Genomic DNA, 14,756 nt, shown 5'->3' with positions numbered 1-14,756 from the left:
TTCTTGGGCCGCTCCCACGGCATATGGAGGTTCCCAGGCTAGGGGTTGAATCGGAGCTGTAGCCACCGGCCTACGCCAGAGCCACAGCAACGTGGGATCTGAGCCGCGTCTGCAACCTACACCACAGCTCACGGCAACGCCGGATCGTTAACCCACTGAGCAAGGGCAGGGACCGAACCTGCAACCTCATGGATCCTAGTCGGATTCGTTAACCACTGCGCCACGATGGGAACTCCCCAAGCCAGATGGTTTTAAAAGGGCTGCACTAAATAACACTTTAAAAATGTCTAGCATACTCTGCATTTAGGAGGGTAAACTCTGATGGGACAAAGCACTCTGAAAATGTTTAAAAGCCTAATGTAAATGAGAGGAGTTGAAGTTCTGGAAAACCTTTGTGTTTGCTTATATAGCACCAGTATTAATAAATAAATCAGGAATTTCAAAAAGTGTTAATAGTCCTGAAAGAGGACTTTACTCTTAGATGTGCAAAAAGAAAAGATGATTCCAGTTCAAAGTTACTGCCTCAGTCTACAGGTTTTGTCCAAAGACAGAACTCTGCTCTTCTATTCACCCACTCCCACCCTAAACATCTTAATGAAGATTTTAACTTGTTTTTAAAATGAAACAATTTATAGAATTACCATGCTAGCTTTTTATATTATAATCCTTCCAGAATTGAATACCAACCATTAGTAATTATAATGACTATATTTTTTCATTCACATTGTCACTTTCTCTAAATTTGCTACATTTAGTCTGCAGAATTCACCATGTAGAAAATGGGCCTAAAATATGTATAAACCCATGTCAGGTTTTAAAAAAGATCCCATCAGAATTTGATTTTACCCTGACTGGGAATGAATAGAGTATTAAAGTTTTATTAAACACTATTTGAAGCACAAGCTGAGTGATTTTGTTGTATAGAACACCCTCATTGTACATAGATAGAGTTGTCACTGAGTTTCTCAGACATTTAACACAGAGGTGCAGTAAATAAAGTCTCATCTCCCAAAAAAACCTTTGATAAATTTTATTCTTGATAGCTTGCTAAGGGTACAAGTTCTAGACCATGTGTATGAAGTCATGGTTATGTCACTGTGCTAGTGACAAAGGCTGCAGTTTGGCTGTGGAATTAAAATGCAAGAAAAATCAGGAGTGGCATATGCATTGCTACTTATTCTAGGAGGTACAGAGTCTCTTCAATTACTACTGCTCCAACTGTCTTCATAATTCAATGAAGGGAAACCTAAATATTTTCTATTCATCTATGAAATCACTTAGCTGGCAAGCAAAACATTTTGTATCACCTATTGCTAAATACATGGTAAGTACAAGAAAGTAAAGGAAAAAAAACTCATGCTATCTTAATTCTAATGGCTTTATTTTAAAAAAAACTTGGCTTTTATAGATACCAAGAATTATCTAAAATTTTTATGAACTGCAGAAGTTGCTCATCACTCTCATTTTCTTTTCTTTTTTTTTTTTTTTTTTGTCTTTTTGCTATTTCTTGGGCCGCTCCCGTGGCATATGGAGGTTCCCAGGCTAGGGGTCTAATCAAAGCTATAGCTGCCGGCCTACGCCAGAGCCACAGCAATGCAGGATCTGAGCCGTGTCTGCGACCTACACCACAGCTCATGGCAACGCCGGATCCTTAACCCACTGAGCAAGGGCAGGGACTGAACCCGCAACCTCATGGTTCCTAGTCAGATTCGTTAACCACTGCGCCACGACGGGAACTCCTCGTTCCCATTTTTTAAAAAGCCTTTTTGCTCGGTCATCTAAAGATGCTTTTCAGATTTCAAAAGATCAGCTCTTCATGTCCTCTTTCTGCCCTAAGGAATGAGTAAAATGCACGTTTGTTTCCTTCTTTCTCAATGTTCCAGTTAAAAACTAAACAATAAAGAAAAAAGGGAAACATTTACCGTGGACATCTTTTTTTTCCTTAGAACAAGAAAAACTGTGCAACAGAAACAGAACTCAAGTTTTATTTTGATTTTTTCTTTTTTTTTTTTTAAACAAGACCATTGAGAATAATACAGGTTACAGAACTGTAACCTCCTTAAAGAAGATGGCATTTAGTCTGCAACAAATGCCTGCTAGTGCAAACACATTACTAGCCTTTCAAAAACGGACAAAAAGTTGACAAAATATTCTCACAAACAGCTAGCTTTGTAAACAAACTAGAAACTGATTTATCCAACTTCCACTGCACATCAAACAGGAGGCAAAGTGATGGAGATCATCTTTGATTTTAAAAGCGTAATAATAAAAACAAAACTAATATATACCCTACACATTATAATTCTAACAAGGAAATTTTTTGGAGGAGGAGGATGGGGGGGCAGATTAAAACAGGCTAGTGCATGACATCATCTACTTTAACAGTCTTTTCATTTACTCATACTGCCTCAATATTTTACAATTGAATTTTTTCCCACAAGATCACTGTATTGTTGCTATACAATCCATGATTCTTTTATTTGTATTCCCCTTAAAAAAAATAGGTGTGCTCCATTTCCTATCAGCTTCCATAAACACACCTGAAACTTCAGACACAATAGGAGGGTGGTTTTTTCAGTCTCTGAGGCCTGCTCTCTGTAAAAGCAGAGATGTGAACAGCATGGCCACTACGTGCACGCTGCCACGGATGGTTGGATGGTGCAGGAACCTCCTACGTCAGAAACACAAACGGAAAATAGGTCTGGACAAGGGCACACTGCACGTCGATTTCTGCAGCAACCCTATCGCCAGGTCAGCTCCATTTACTCATTGACTTTACTGATATAGTCAGCGAACTTGCTGATGTTTTCTTCCTGCTGTTCTAGGGCATCCAGGACAATGCCCATGGGCGTCCTCTTCAGACCGATTCCCTCTATTTTATTCTCCAGTTTGTTCTTGAGGTTCCGGAGTCTCAGCGACGCGTGGATAAACATCACTACAGGGAAGTGAGATGTGATTAGCACCACAGCTACAGTTCTCTCTCTCCCCTTCACCCCTTTTGTAAAAACTTCAATTAAGAAGTTCAATCGGGTTCTCTAATCAATACAGGTCTCTTCATGGATCCTCAGACTTTCTAGAAAGCTCTTTGAAAAGTCATAAGGTTTTCCTTGTGTATGACGGCAAGTGGATTCAGCAAGAAGGACCACAATCAGCCAGCCACGCTCTTTCCTGCACACACTGACATCCTTACCTTTTGGAGGCTATTTAAGTGCCCTGAAATTCAAAGCAAATCATGGGATTCCAACCTACGTAAAAACTGACTTAACACTAAGTTTTCCAGAAAAGAACTCATGCTCAGTGCAGGGATTATCTGTATATTGTTCCCTGCAAGAGGCATGCTGATGAAATCCTCTTAGAAGCTGCCTCCTAAGGGGTAGATTTCCAGTGTTGGATATAGGTTTCTAGGTAAAAAGCTAAGGGTTTCATGGACCTTGTGTAACCTTGGTGTTCTCCAAAGGTGTCTGATCATTAAGGATTACCTGAGTTTATTTATTGAGAAACAGATTCCCTGGCCCCTCTGCTGGACTTTCTGAACCTTAAAGGGATAGGCCTGGGCATCTGCATTTTAAACAGACACCCCAGGTGATCTATACCAGCAGTTTTCATATTTGTGTGCATATACAAATTATCTGGAGAGCCCGTTAAATAGACAAAATCTCACTCTCCACAGTCTGGATTCAGACTGTGAAGACTGACGTAGGGCTCCAGAATGTAAAATTTCAGTAAGCACTGTGGATGATTCTGACGTAGGTGATTTTGGAGCCTTTGTTTTCAGAGGCACTCATGTGCATGTTCTCTGGAGGCTCCCAATCTAAAGGGACAGAATCATTTGAAGAGTTTTCTAAAAATACAGGTTCTTGGAGTTCCCATTGTGGCTCAGTGGTTAACGAATTCGACTAGGAAACATGAGAATTTGGGTTCAACCCCTGGCCTTGCTCAGTTGTTAAGGATCAGGCATTGCTGTGAGCTGTGGCATAGGTTGCAGACGTGGCTCGGATCCCGCGTTGCTGTGGCTCTGGTGTAGGCCAGTGGCTGCAGCTCTGATTAGACCCCTAGCCCTGGAATCTCCATATGCCACGGGAGTGGCCCTGGAAAAGGCAAAAAGACAAAATAATAATAATAATAAAATAAAAATAAATAAAAAATACAGGTTTTTGGGGCACCACTGTGGACCCAAAGAATTGAGATCTCCAAGGGAATGTGGCTGGGAAATTTATATTTTAAAAAATCATCCTGGATGATTCTCACAAGCACCAAAGTGTGGGAATCACTGGTCTTATCTAAGTTCTTTACTTTATAGATAGCGAATTACAGACCATATAGGATAACTGGTCCAAATAACATGGCACGTTTCCAAAGGTCTAGGAATGGAAACTTGAACCCTTGGCTCTCCACCTGTGATACATTTTGTTATACTGGCCTGTGTTTTATTCCATGTGTGCTTAAGCAGAATCAATGAAATACTAAGCCTTTAGTACATAAGGAAAACCTGAAGAATATGTCCAAAAGTTTGAATTTGCAGATTCTCTCTTTTTTTTTTTTTTTGTCTAATGTGAGTATAGCTATCCCTGTTCTATTTTGGTTTCCATTTGCATAGAATATCTTTTTCCATTCCTTCATTTTGAGCTTATGCGTATTCTTTTTTTTTTTTTTTTTGGTCTTTTTGTCTCTTTAGGGCTGCACCCACGGCACATGGAGGTTCCCAGGCTAGGGGTCCAATTGGAGCTGTAACTGCTGGCCTACGCCACAGCCACAGCCAAACACAATCCAAGCTGTGTCTTCGACCTACATGATAGCTCACGGCAACACTGGATCCTTAACCCACTGAGTGAGGCCAGGGATCGAACCCAAATTCTCATGGATGCTAGTCGGGTTCATTAACCACTGAGCCACAACGGGAACGCCCAGATTCACATATTTTATCTAATAAGGTGTGGGATATATACATAAATATTCTGGGCTTAATCTAACAAAACTCTAAACAAGTGATTGATTTTATTCAGTGGAATAGATGTACAAATGAAATGCTATTAAAGTTAAAGGGATGTTCCTGTCACTTAATATACTATAATTTTAATCAGATTTCTATTGATGAGACTGGATTTTATCTGTTCTGTATTTCAGGCTTCACGTGTTTGGGAATCTCAGTAAAGAATGCATATAAAATTTAGAAAATGTCTAATCCTCTTCACCAGAATTGGAGTATTTGGTATCTATATTCTGGGCCAACTTCCGAAACTTTCAACACTAAATATGACCTTCTGAGTAAGTAAACAGCTAACTTCCAAATGAAATACATTCATTTCTATGCCAGACTCAGTATGCTAGGAGTCCAATGCAGGCCCTACCACTTTCCTGCTATAGCACTTTGGATCTGTATTTGTTTTGTTAACTGTTGTGTCCCCAAAAGAATGGCACAGAGAAGGTGCCCCACTACATTTTTGTGCAATTTGAGGGTTATTAGAACTTGATTGGCTGTTTCAGAAAATTCTGATAAGTTTGCAGACCAGCCAACACACCTCTGAATCAGCATAGGTAACTCCCTCTGAACAATTGTGCCCACATTTTTTTTTCTTCATTTTTGGCCACCCTGTGGCACATGGAGTTCCCGGGCCAGGTATCAAATCCAAGCTGCGGCTGTGACCTATACCACAGCAATGGAAATGCCAGATCCTTAAACCCACTGTGTTGGGCCAGGGATTGAACCTGTATCCTTGCACTGCAGAGATACCACCCACTGCGTTCTAGTACAGGGGAAACTCCTCACCCCTATATTTTTTTATGATACCAGGAAAGGAAGACTCTGGTTCACTTACGCAGCAAAGGGAAAGTGATGCCGAACACAAAGACCATGACTCCCCCAAACATGGATATGAGGAAGTAGCTGGCCAGCATGACCACCATGACAAACACCGTAGGGTACTGCTTCTTCAGCCGGCGGAGAATGTCTTTATTGTGGGCTGCCCACACAAAGCCCGTGAATACCAGTACCACCACAATGCCTCCAAGGATCATGTTGAAGGGGCTCAGGAACCTGGGATGTGAGAAAAGAGGGAGCTTATGTCAGGAGGAGGAACAACAAAGCACTACTAAGCCTTTTATCTACATGGTCTCATATAATCCTCCTAACCTGATGAGGTAGATGTGATTATTTCCTTTCTCGAAGGAAGACAGTTAGGCAAAGAGATTAGAAAATGCTGGTGCCAAGATTCCCACCGAGGCAGCGTGACTCTCACCAAACAGCCCATCTCATTAGAAGCTCACCATTTAAAGATTTTTGTTTGCTTGTTTTTTGTTTGTCTTTTGAGGGCTGCACCTGCAGTATATGGAAGTTCCCAGGCTAGGGGTCAAATTGGAGCTATAGCTGCTGGCCTACACAATAGCCATAGCAATACCAGATCAGAGCCTCATCTGTGACCTACATCGCAGCTCATGGCAATGCTGGATCCTTAACCCACTGAGTGAGGCCAGGAATTGAACCTGTGTCCTCATGGATACTAGTCAGATTTGTTTCCACTGAACCATGATGGGAACTCTGAAACATCCACCATTTAAAAGACTAGCCCCTCTTTTGGATGGACTGTGTTTAGCCTTTGTATATCCTGGGCCCTAGTACACATTGAGTGTACTTTCTGAGCACTCAGGGCTTATTTAAATCCTCCTAGAAGCTTCCATGAGAGATGGATGTGAACAGAGGTCACATAGGGTGCTCCATGAACTGGATCCAGCCTGCAGCCACATTTGTGTTTGGACTGTACAATAATTTTAAAGACACTTTTACTTGAATTCCAATGTGTTTTTAAAAATCCATAAAACTTGGGATTTCTTGCTTTTCCTGGAAACAAGAAAATCTAACCAAACTAGGCCTACTTTCCCACGTCAGCCACTGGCTGGAATGCTTTCTCATTCAGATAGAATAAATGCTCCCCATTTAGCCTCAGCTCCCTCCACTATCTATGGCATCTCAGACACAGAGGTCCCCAGGGAGTTGCCATTAATAATTGTTTTTCTAGCAGCTGCCCTGCATTGCATTCTTACATAAACTGCCTGGCTCATGGAGGCATTTGAGTTTATGATTTCTGGCCTAGAGAGGACTTTATAATTCTTTAAAAGGCTCAGAGTGTCATTAGAAGATGGGTTATCAACAGATTTCCAAGCACAGAACCTCCAGTTTCATTGTTACATGAGCCAATGTTTACATTACTGTTGATAATGGGGAAAAACACATGACGAAGAGTAAATTTAGATCAAGTATTTCATGAGTAAGAATGACTTGGCATTGGAGTCCCCCCCACCCCACTCCCCCACAACCCACTGTGTATACAAAATCCTTAACAAGCACTTGTGACTGTCAAGTATGATTTATTACTAACTTTTACCCTCATAAGAGGCTAATGAACATTTTGCTCGGGAAGGACAAAGAGGGTCAGTGTGTTTTCATCACGCTCTGAATATAAACATGACTGATTTGGAAGACAGGATAATGAACAGTGATGCCAAGAGTTTGCTTTCTCTGAAATAGAAAAGATGAAAGATTTATACTCATATTGGAATTCATATTTAAGATAGCTAAGATTCTTTTTTTTTTTTTAAAAAGACCCTTTAAATTTTAGTTCTGATTTGGTCTTCTGAAACACAAAACCTATTTTAAATACTTTCAATTAGGAATGAGAGTACTGCATATCTTAATGGATGAAATCAGGGATATAAGTATGTCAAACTTCTTTTAAAAAGTTAAAACTTGCAGGGTTCCTATCTTGGCTCATTGTTTATTGAACCTGACTAGTATACATGAGGACGTGGGTTTGATCTCTGGCCTTGCTCAGTGAATTAAAGATCTGGTGTTGTCATGAGCTGTGGTGTAGTTTGCAGACATAGCTTGGATCTGGTGTTGCAATGGCTGTGGTGTAGGCCAGCAGCTACAGCTCTAATTCAACTCCTAGCCTGAGAATCTCCATATGCCCTGGGTGTGGCCATAAAAAGACAAAAAAAAAAAAAAAAAAAGTTAAAAATTCCTACCAAAATGAACAGAGTTAAACAGTGGTAAAAGTAGCACAGACTTTTTTTTGGTTATTTTATTAAAAAATTTTTTTTATTATAGTTGATAACAAGTAGCACAGAATTTAAAAGTAAAACCATTAATAAGTTGCTTATTTCATTCAAAACTCTTGCAAATACTTAACACCTTTAAAGGCAAAAATCTCCTCTTCAGAATAGTCTAAGAAAATGAATATAGAGAATTAAGATGGTGGAGTAGAAGGACTGGAGCTCAATTCTCTTCTAATAACAACAAAATTTACAACTAAATGCTGAGCAATCTTCAACCAAATGGACTGGAAACTTTCAAAAAGATATCCTACTCCAGAAGACAAAGAGGAGGCTACATCAAGAGGTAGGAGGGGTGATTATGTGATATAAGCAACTCTACATGTCCAGGGTGGGAAGCCCCACAGACTGGAAAGTAACTGGTTCACAGAGACTCACCTACAGGAGTGAGAGTTCTGAGCCCCACATCAAACTCCCACGTGTGGGGATCTGGCAATGGGAGAAAGAGCCCCTGGAGCATCTGGCATTGAAGGCCAGTGGGGCTTGTGCACAGGAGTTCTATGGGACTGGGGGAAACAGAGACCCCATTCTTAAAAGGTGCTCACAGGAGTTCCCTTTGTGGCTCAGTGGTTAATGAATCTGACTAGGAACCATGAGGTTGTGGGTTTGACGCCTGGCCTTGCTCAGTGGGTTAAGGATCCAGTGTTGCTGTGAGCTGTGGTGTAGGTTGCAGATGCGGCTCAGATCCCACATTGCTGTGGCTATGGTGTAGACCAGCAGCTACAGCTCCAATTAGACCCCTAGCCTGGGAGACTCCATATGCCGCAGGAGCAGCCCCAGAAAAGGCAAAAAAGACAAAAAAAAAAAAAAAAAAGAAAAAAAGAAAGAAAGAAAAAAGGGACGCACACAGACTTTCACGTACACTGGGTCCCAGGGCAAAGCAAAGTCTCCATAGGAATCTGGGTCAAACCTGACTGCAGTTCTTGGAGGAGCTCCTGGGAAAAAAGGGGTGAATGTGGCTTGTTGTGGGGGAAAGACATTGGAAGCAAAGCTCTCGGGAATATTCAGCAGCATGCCTTTCTCTGGAGGTGGCCATTTTGGGAAAATCTGGCCCCACCCATCAGTCAGCTGCTGAGAAGCCCCAGGGCAAACAACAATCCAGGTGGGATCACAGTCCCACCTATCAGTAAAAAGGCTGCCTAAAGAACCCCCAGGCACACAGCCACCTCTAATCTCACTCAGAGACAAAGCCCCACCTACCAGAGGGATAGGAATCAGCTCCACCTACCAGTGGATAGGCACCAGACCCTCCCATCAGGAAGCCTACAGCAAGCCACTGTACCAAATTCAGCCACAAGGGGGGTGGAAACCAGAAGTAAGAAAGGCTACAACCCTATTATCTGTAAAAAGGTCACCACAACAAAATCCTATAAAAAATGAAAAGACAGAGAACTATAACTCAGATGAAGGAGAAAGAAAAAAACCCAGAAAATCAGCTAAGTGATCAGAAGATTCCCAGCCTCCAGGAAAAAGACTTTAGACTGTTGATGCTGAAGATGATGCAAGACATTGGAAATAAACTGGAGGCAAAGATGGATAACTTACAGGAAACACTGAGCAAAGAGATACAAGATATAAAACTTAAACAAGAAGAGATGCAAAATACAATAACTGAAATAAAAAATTCACTAGAAGCAGCTAACAGCAGAATACAGGAGGCAGAAGAATGAATAAGTGAGGTGGAGGACAGATTAGTAGGAGGACAGATTAGCAGAAATTACAGATTTGGAACAGAAAAGAGAAAAAAGATTGAAAACAAATGAAGAGCGTCTCAGAGAGCTCTGGGACAATGTTAAATGCACCAACATCTGTATTATAGGGGGGCCAGAAGGAGAAGAGAGAGAAGGGGACAGAAAAAATACTCGAACAGATAATAGCCAAAAACTTCCCTAACATGTGAAAGGAACCACTCACTCGAATCCAGGAAGCACAATGACTACCACATAAAATAAACCCAAGACACATATTAATCAAACTGACCAAAATTAAAGACAAAGAGAAAATATTAAAAGGAGCTAGGGAATAGAAACAAATGGCATACAGGGAACCCCGATAAGGTTATCAGCAGATTTTTCAGCAGAAACTCTGTAGGCCAGAAGGGAGTGACATGATATACTTAATGTGATGAAAGGAAAAAACCTCCAACCAAGATTACCTTACCCAGCAAGGCTCTCATTCAGATTTGAAGGAGAAATCAACAGCTTCACAGATAAGCAAAAGCTAAGAGAATTCAGCAACACTAAACCAGCCTTACAACAAATACTAAAGGAACTTCTCTAGGCAGAAAAGAAAAGGCCACAACCAGAAACAAAAATTCCGCAAATGACAAGGCTCACCAGTGAAGATATGTATACAGTTAAGATATGAAATAATCCATGTACAATTATGCCAGCAAAATCAGAAATCATGAGAAGACGTGGGTACAAATGCAGGACACTGGAGATGCACTTGCAATTAAGAGACCAACAACTTAAAACAATCTCATATGTATATAGACTCTTACATCGAAACTTCAGAATAACTGCAAACCAAAAACCTACAGTTGATACACAAACAAATAAGAAAATCAACACAAATACAACACTAAAGATAGTCGTCAAACCAGAATAGGAGAGAACAAGAGAAGAAGGGAAGAAAAAAGAGCAACAAAAACAAATCCAAAGCAATTAATAAAATGGTAATAAGAACATACATATCAATAATTACATTAAATGTTAATGGACTAAACTCCCCAACCAAAATACATAGACTGGCTGAATGGATACAAAAACAAGACCCACATATATGCTGTCTTCAAGAGACCCACTTCACTTCTAGGGACACATACAAATTGAAAGTGAGAGGATGGAAGAAAATATTCCATGCAAACGGGAATCAAAAGAAAGCTGGAGCAGCAATACTCAGACAAAATAAACTTTAAAATGAATATTTTAAGAGACAAGGAAGGTCACTACATAATGATCAAAGGATCAATCCAAGAAGAAGAAGATATAACAATTTTAAATATCTATGCACCCAACATAGGTTCACCACAATATACAAGGCAACTGCTAATAACCTTGAAAGGACAAATCGACAACAACACAATCATAGTGGGGACTTTAACACTCCACTTACAGCAATGGACAGATCATCCAGACAGAAAATCAAGAAGGAAACACAGGCCCTGAATGAAGCATTAGACCAGAAGGACTTAATACATATTTATAGGACATTCCATCCAAAAACATCAGAATACACATTCTTCTCAAGTGCACATGGAACATTCTCTAAGATTGATCACATCCTGGGCTACAAATCAAACCTTGGTAACTTTAAGAAAACTGAAATCATATCAAGCATCTTTTCCAACTGCAACACTATATGACTGGAAACCAACAACAAGAAAAAAAGTGCAAAAAACCCCACAAACACATGGAGACTAAACAACATGCTACTAAACAACCAATGGATCACTGAAGAAATCAAGGAGGAAATTAAAAAATACCTAGAAGCAAATGATAAAGATATGATACTCCAAAACCTATGGGATACAGCAAAAGCCGTTCTAAGATGAAAGTTTACGGCATTACAAGCCCACCTCAGGAAACAAGAAAAAGCTCAAATAAACAAGCTAACTTTACATCTAAAGCAGCTAGAGGGAGAAGAACAGACAAGACCTAAAGTTAGTAGAAGGAAAGAAATCATAACGATCAGAGCAGAAATCAATGAAATAGAAATGAAGAAAACTATAGAAAAGATCAACGAAACGAAAAGCTGGTTCTTTGAGAAGATTAACAAAATTGATAAACCCTTAGCCAGACTTCTCAAGCAAAAAAGAGAGAAGACTCAAATCAATAAAATTAGAAAAGAAAAAGGAGAAGTAGCAATGGACATCACAGAAATACAAAGGATCATAAGAGACTACTCTATGCAACTATACGCCAATAAAACAGAAAACCTAGCAAATATGGACAAATTCTTAGAAAAGTACAATCTTCCAAGACTAAACCAAGATGAAATAGAAAAGATGAGTGGACCAATCACAATAACTGAAATTGAAACTGTGTTTAAAAAACTTCCAACAAACAAAAGTCCAGGACCAGATGGCTTCACAGGTGAATTCTATCAAACATTTAGAGAAGAGCTAGCATCTCTCCTTCTGAAACTATTTCAAAAAAATTGCAGAGGAAGGGATACTCCCAAACTCATTCTAGGAGGCCACCATCACCCTGATACCAAAACCAGACAAAGATACCAGGAAAAAAAAGAAAACTACACGCCAATTTAGCTGATAAACATCGATGCAAAAATCCTCAACAAAATACTAGCAAACCACATCCAACAATACATTCAAAGGATTGTACATCATGATCAAGTGGGATTTATCCCAGGGATGCAAGGGTTCTTCAATATCCACAAATCCATCAGTGTGATACACTGCATTAACAAACTGAAGAATAAAAACCATATGATCCTCTCAATAGACATGGAAAAAGCCTTTGACAAAATCCAACACCCATTTCTGATTAAAAACCCTTCAGAAAGTGGGCATAGAGGGAACCTACCTCAACATAATAAAGGCCATAGATGACAAACCCAGAGGTAACATCATTCTCAATGGTGAAAAGCTGAAAGAATTCCTGCTGAGATCAGGAACAAGACAAGGATGTCCGCTCTCGCCAGTACTGGTCGACATAGTTTTGGAAGTCCTAGCCACAGCAATCAGAGAAGTAAAAGAAATAAAAGGAATCCAAATTGGAAAGGAAGAAGTAAAACTATCACTATTTGCAGATGACATGATACTATACCTAGAGAATCCTAAAGGCTCTATCATAAAACTCTTAGAGCTCATCTAAGAATTTGGCAAAGTCACAGGATACAAAATTAATACACAGAAATAGATGGCATTTCTATGTACTAACAATGAAAGATCAGAAAGAGAAATTAGGGAAACAATCCTGTTTACCATCGCATCCAAAAGAATAAAATACCTGGGAGTAAACCTACCTAAAGAGACAAAAGACCTCTACTCTGAAAACTATAAGACACTCATGAAAAAAATCAAAGATGACACAAACAGATGGAAAGACATACCATGCTCTTGGATTGGAAGAATTAATATTATTAAAATGACTATATTACCTAAGGCAATCTACAGATTCAATGCAATCCCTATCAAATTACCAAGGACATTTTTCACTGAACTTGAACAAAATAGTGTAAATTTTGTTTGGAAGTGCAGAAGACCGAGAATAGCCAAAGTCATCCTGATAAAGAAAAAAATGGAGCTGGAGGAATCAGGCTCCCGGACTTCAGACTATACTACAAAGCAACAATCATCAAACCATATGGTGCTAGCACAAAGACAGAAGTACAGATCCATGGAACAGGATAGAAAGCCCAGAATTAAACTCACACACCTACAGCCAACTAATCTATGACAAAGGAGGCAAAAATATACAGTGGAGAAAAGACAGCCTGTTCAATAAGTGGTGCTGGGAAAACTGGACAGCCACATGGAAAAGGATGAAAGGAGAACACTCCCTAACACCATTCACAAAAATAAAATCAAAATGGATTAAAGACCTAGATATAAGACCAGACACTATAAAACTCCTAGAGGAAAACATAGGCCAAACATTCTCTAACATAAATGACAGCGACATCTTCTCAGATCCACCTCTTAGAGTAATGACAGTAAAAACAAAAATAGACAAATGGGACCTAATCAAACTTCAAAGTTTCTGCACAGCAAAGGAAACCCTAACCAAAATGAAAAGACAACCCACAGAACGGGAGAACATCTTTGCAAATGAATCGACTGACAAGGGATTCATCTCCAAAATTTATAAACACCTCCTATAGCTCAATATCAAAAAAACAAATAACCCCATCCACAAATGGGCAGAAGATCTAAACAGACAATTCTCCAAGGAAGACATGCGGATGGCTGAAAAACACATGAAAAAATGTTCAACATCACTCATTGTTAGAGAACTGCAAATCAAAATCACTGTGAGGTACCACCTTACACCAGCAGAATGGCCATCATCAAAAAGTCCACAAACTTTTGAGGATGTGGAGAAAAAGGAACCCTATGTCACTCTTGATGGGATTGTAAATTGGTGCAGCCACTGTGGAATACAGTATGGAGATTCCTCAGAAAACAGAAAATAGAACTACCATTTGATCCAGCAATCCCACTCCTGGGCATCTATCCAGAGAAAACATGACTCACAAAGACACATGTACTCCAATGTTCATTGCAGCACTCTTTTCAATAGCCAAGACATGGAAACAACCTAAATGTGCATCGACAGAGGAGTAGATCCAGAAGATGTGGTACATATACACAATGGAATATTACTCAGCCATTAAAAGGAATGAAATACCAGCATTTTTGGCAACATGGATGGGTCTAGAAATTATCATGCTGAGTGAAGTCAGTCATACAATGAGACATCAACATCAAATGCTTTCACTGACATGTGGAACCTGAAAAAAGGACAGATTGGACTTCTTTGCAGAACAGATACTGTCTCACAGACTTTGAAAAACTTACGGTTTCCAATGAAGACAGTTCGGGGTTGGGGGAATATGCTGGGGTTGTGGGATGGAAACCCTATAAAATTGGATTGTGATGATCATTGTACAACTACAAATGTAAT

The 14,756-nt window shown here is 39.8% G+C and overlaps 1 protein-coding gene across 1 annotated transcript in view; it reads right to left on the bottom strand.

Annotated features, from left to right (window-relative positions):
• ARL6IP5 (ADP ribosylation factor like GTPase 6 interacting protein 5) overlaps positions 1,972-14,756 on the bottom strand; it is a gene marked incomplete at its 5' end in the record, with an annotated part of 28,228 nt that continues 15,443 nt past the window's right edge. Inside the window, 2 exon segments of the mRNA NM_001048073.1 lie at positions 1,972-2,935; positions 5,817-6,034. Coding sequence (NP_001041538.1) covers positions 2,763-2,935; positions 5,817-6,034 — 391 coding nt within the window. The 3' untranslated portion in view covers positions 1,972-2,762.

This window comes from Sus scrofa, chromosome 13 (assembly GCF_000003025.6).
Source record: "Sus scrofa isolate TJ Tabasco breed Duroc chromosome 13, Sscrofa11.1, whole genome shotgun sequence".
Lineage (NCBI taxonomy): Eukaryota > Metazoa > Chordata > Mammalia > Artiodactyla > Suidae > Sus > Sus scrofa.
This window is presented reverse-complemented; position numbering and strand designations above follow the sequence as displayed.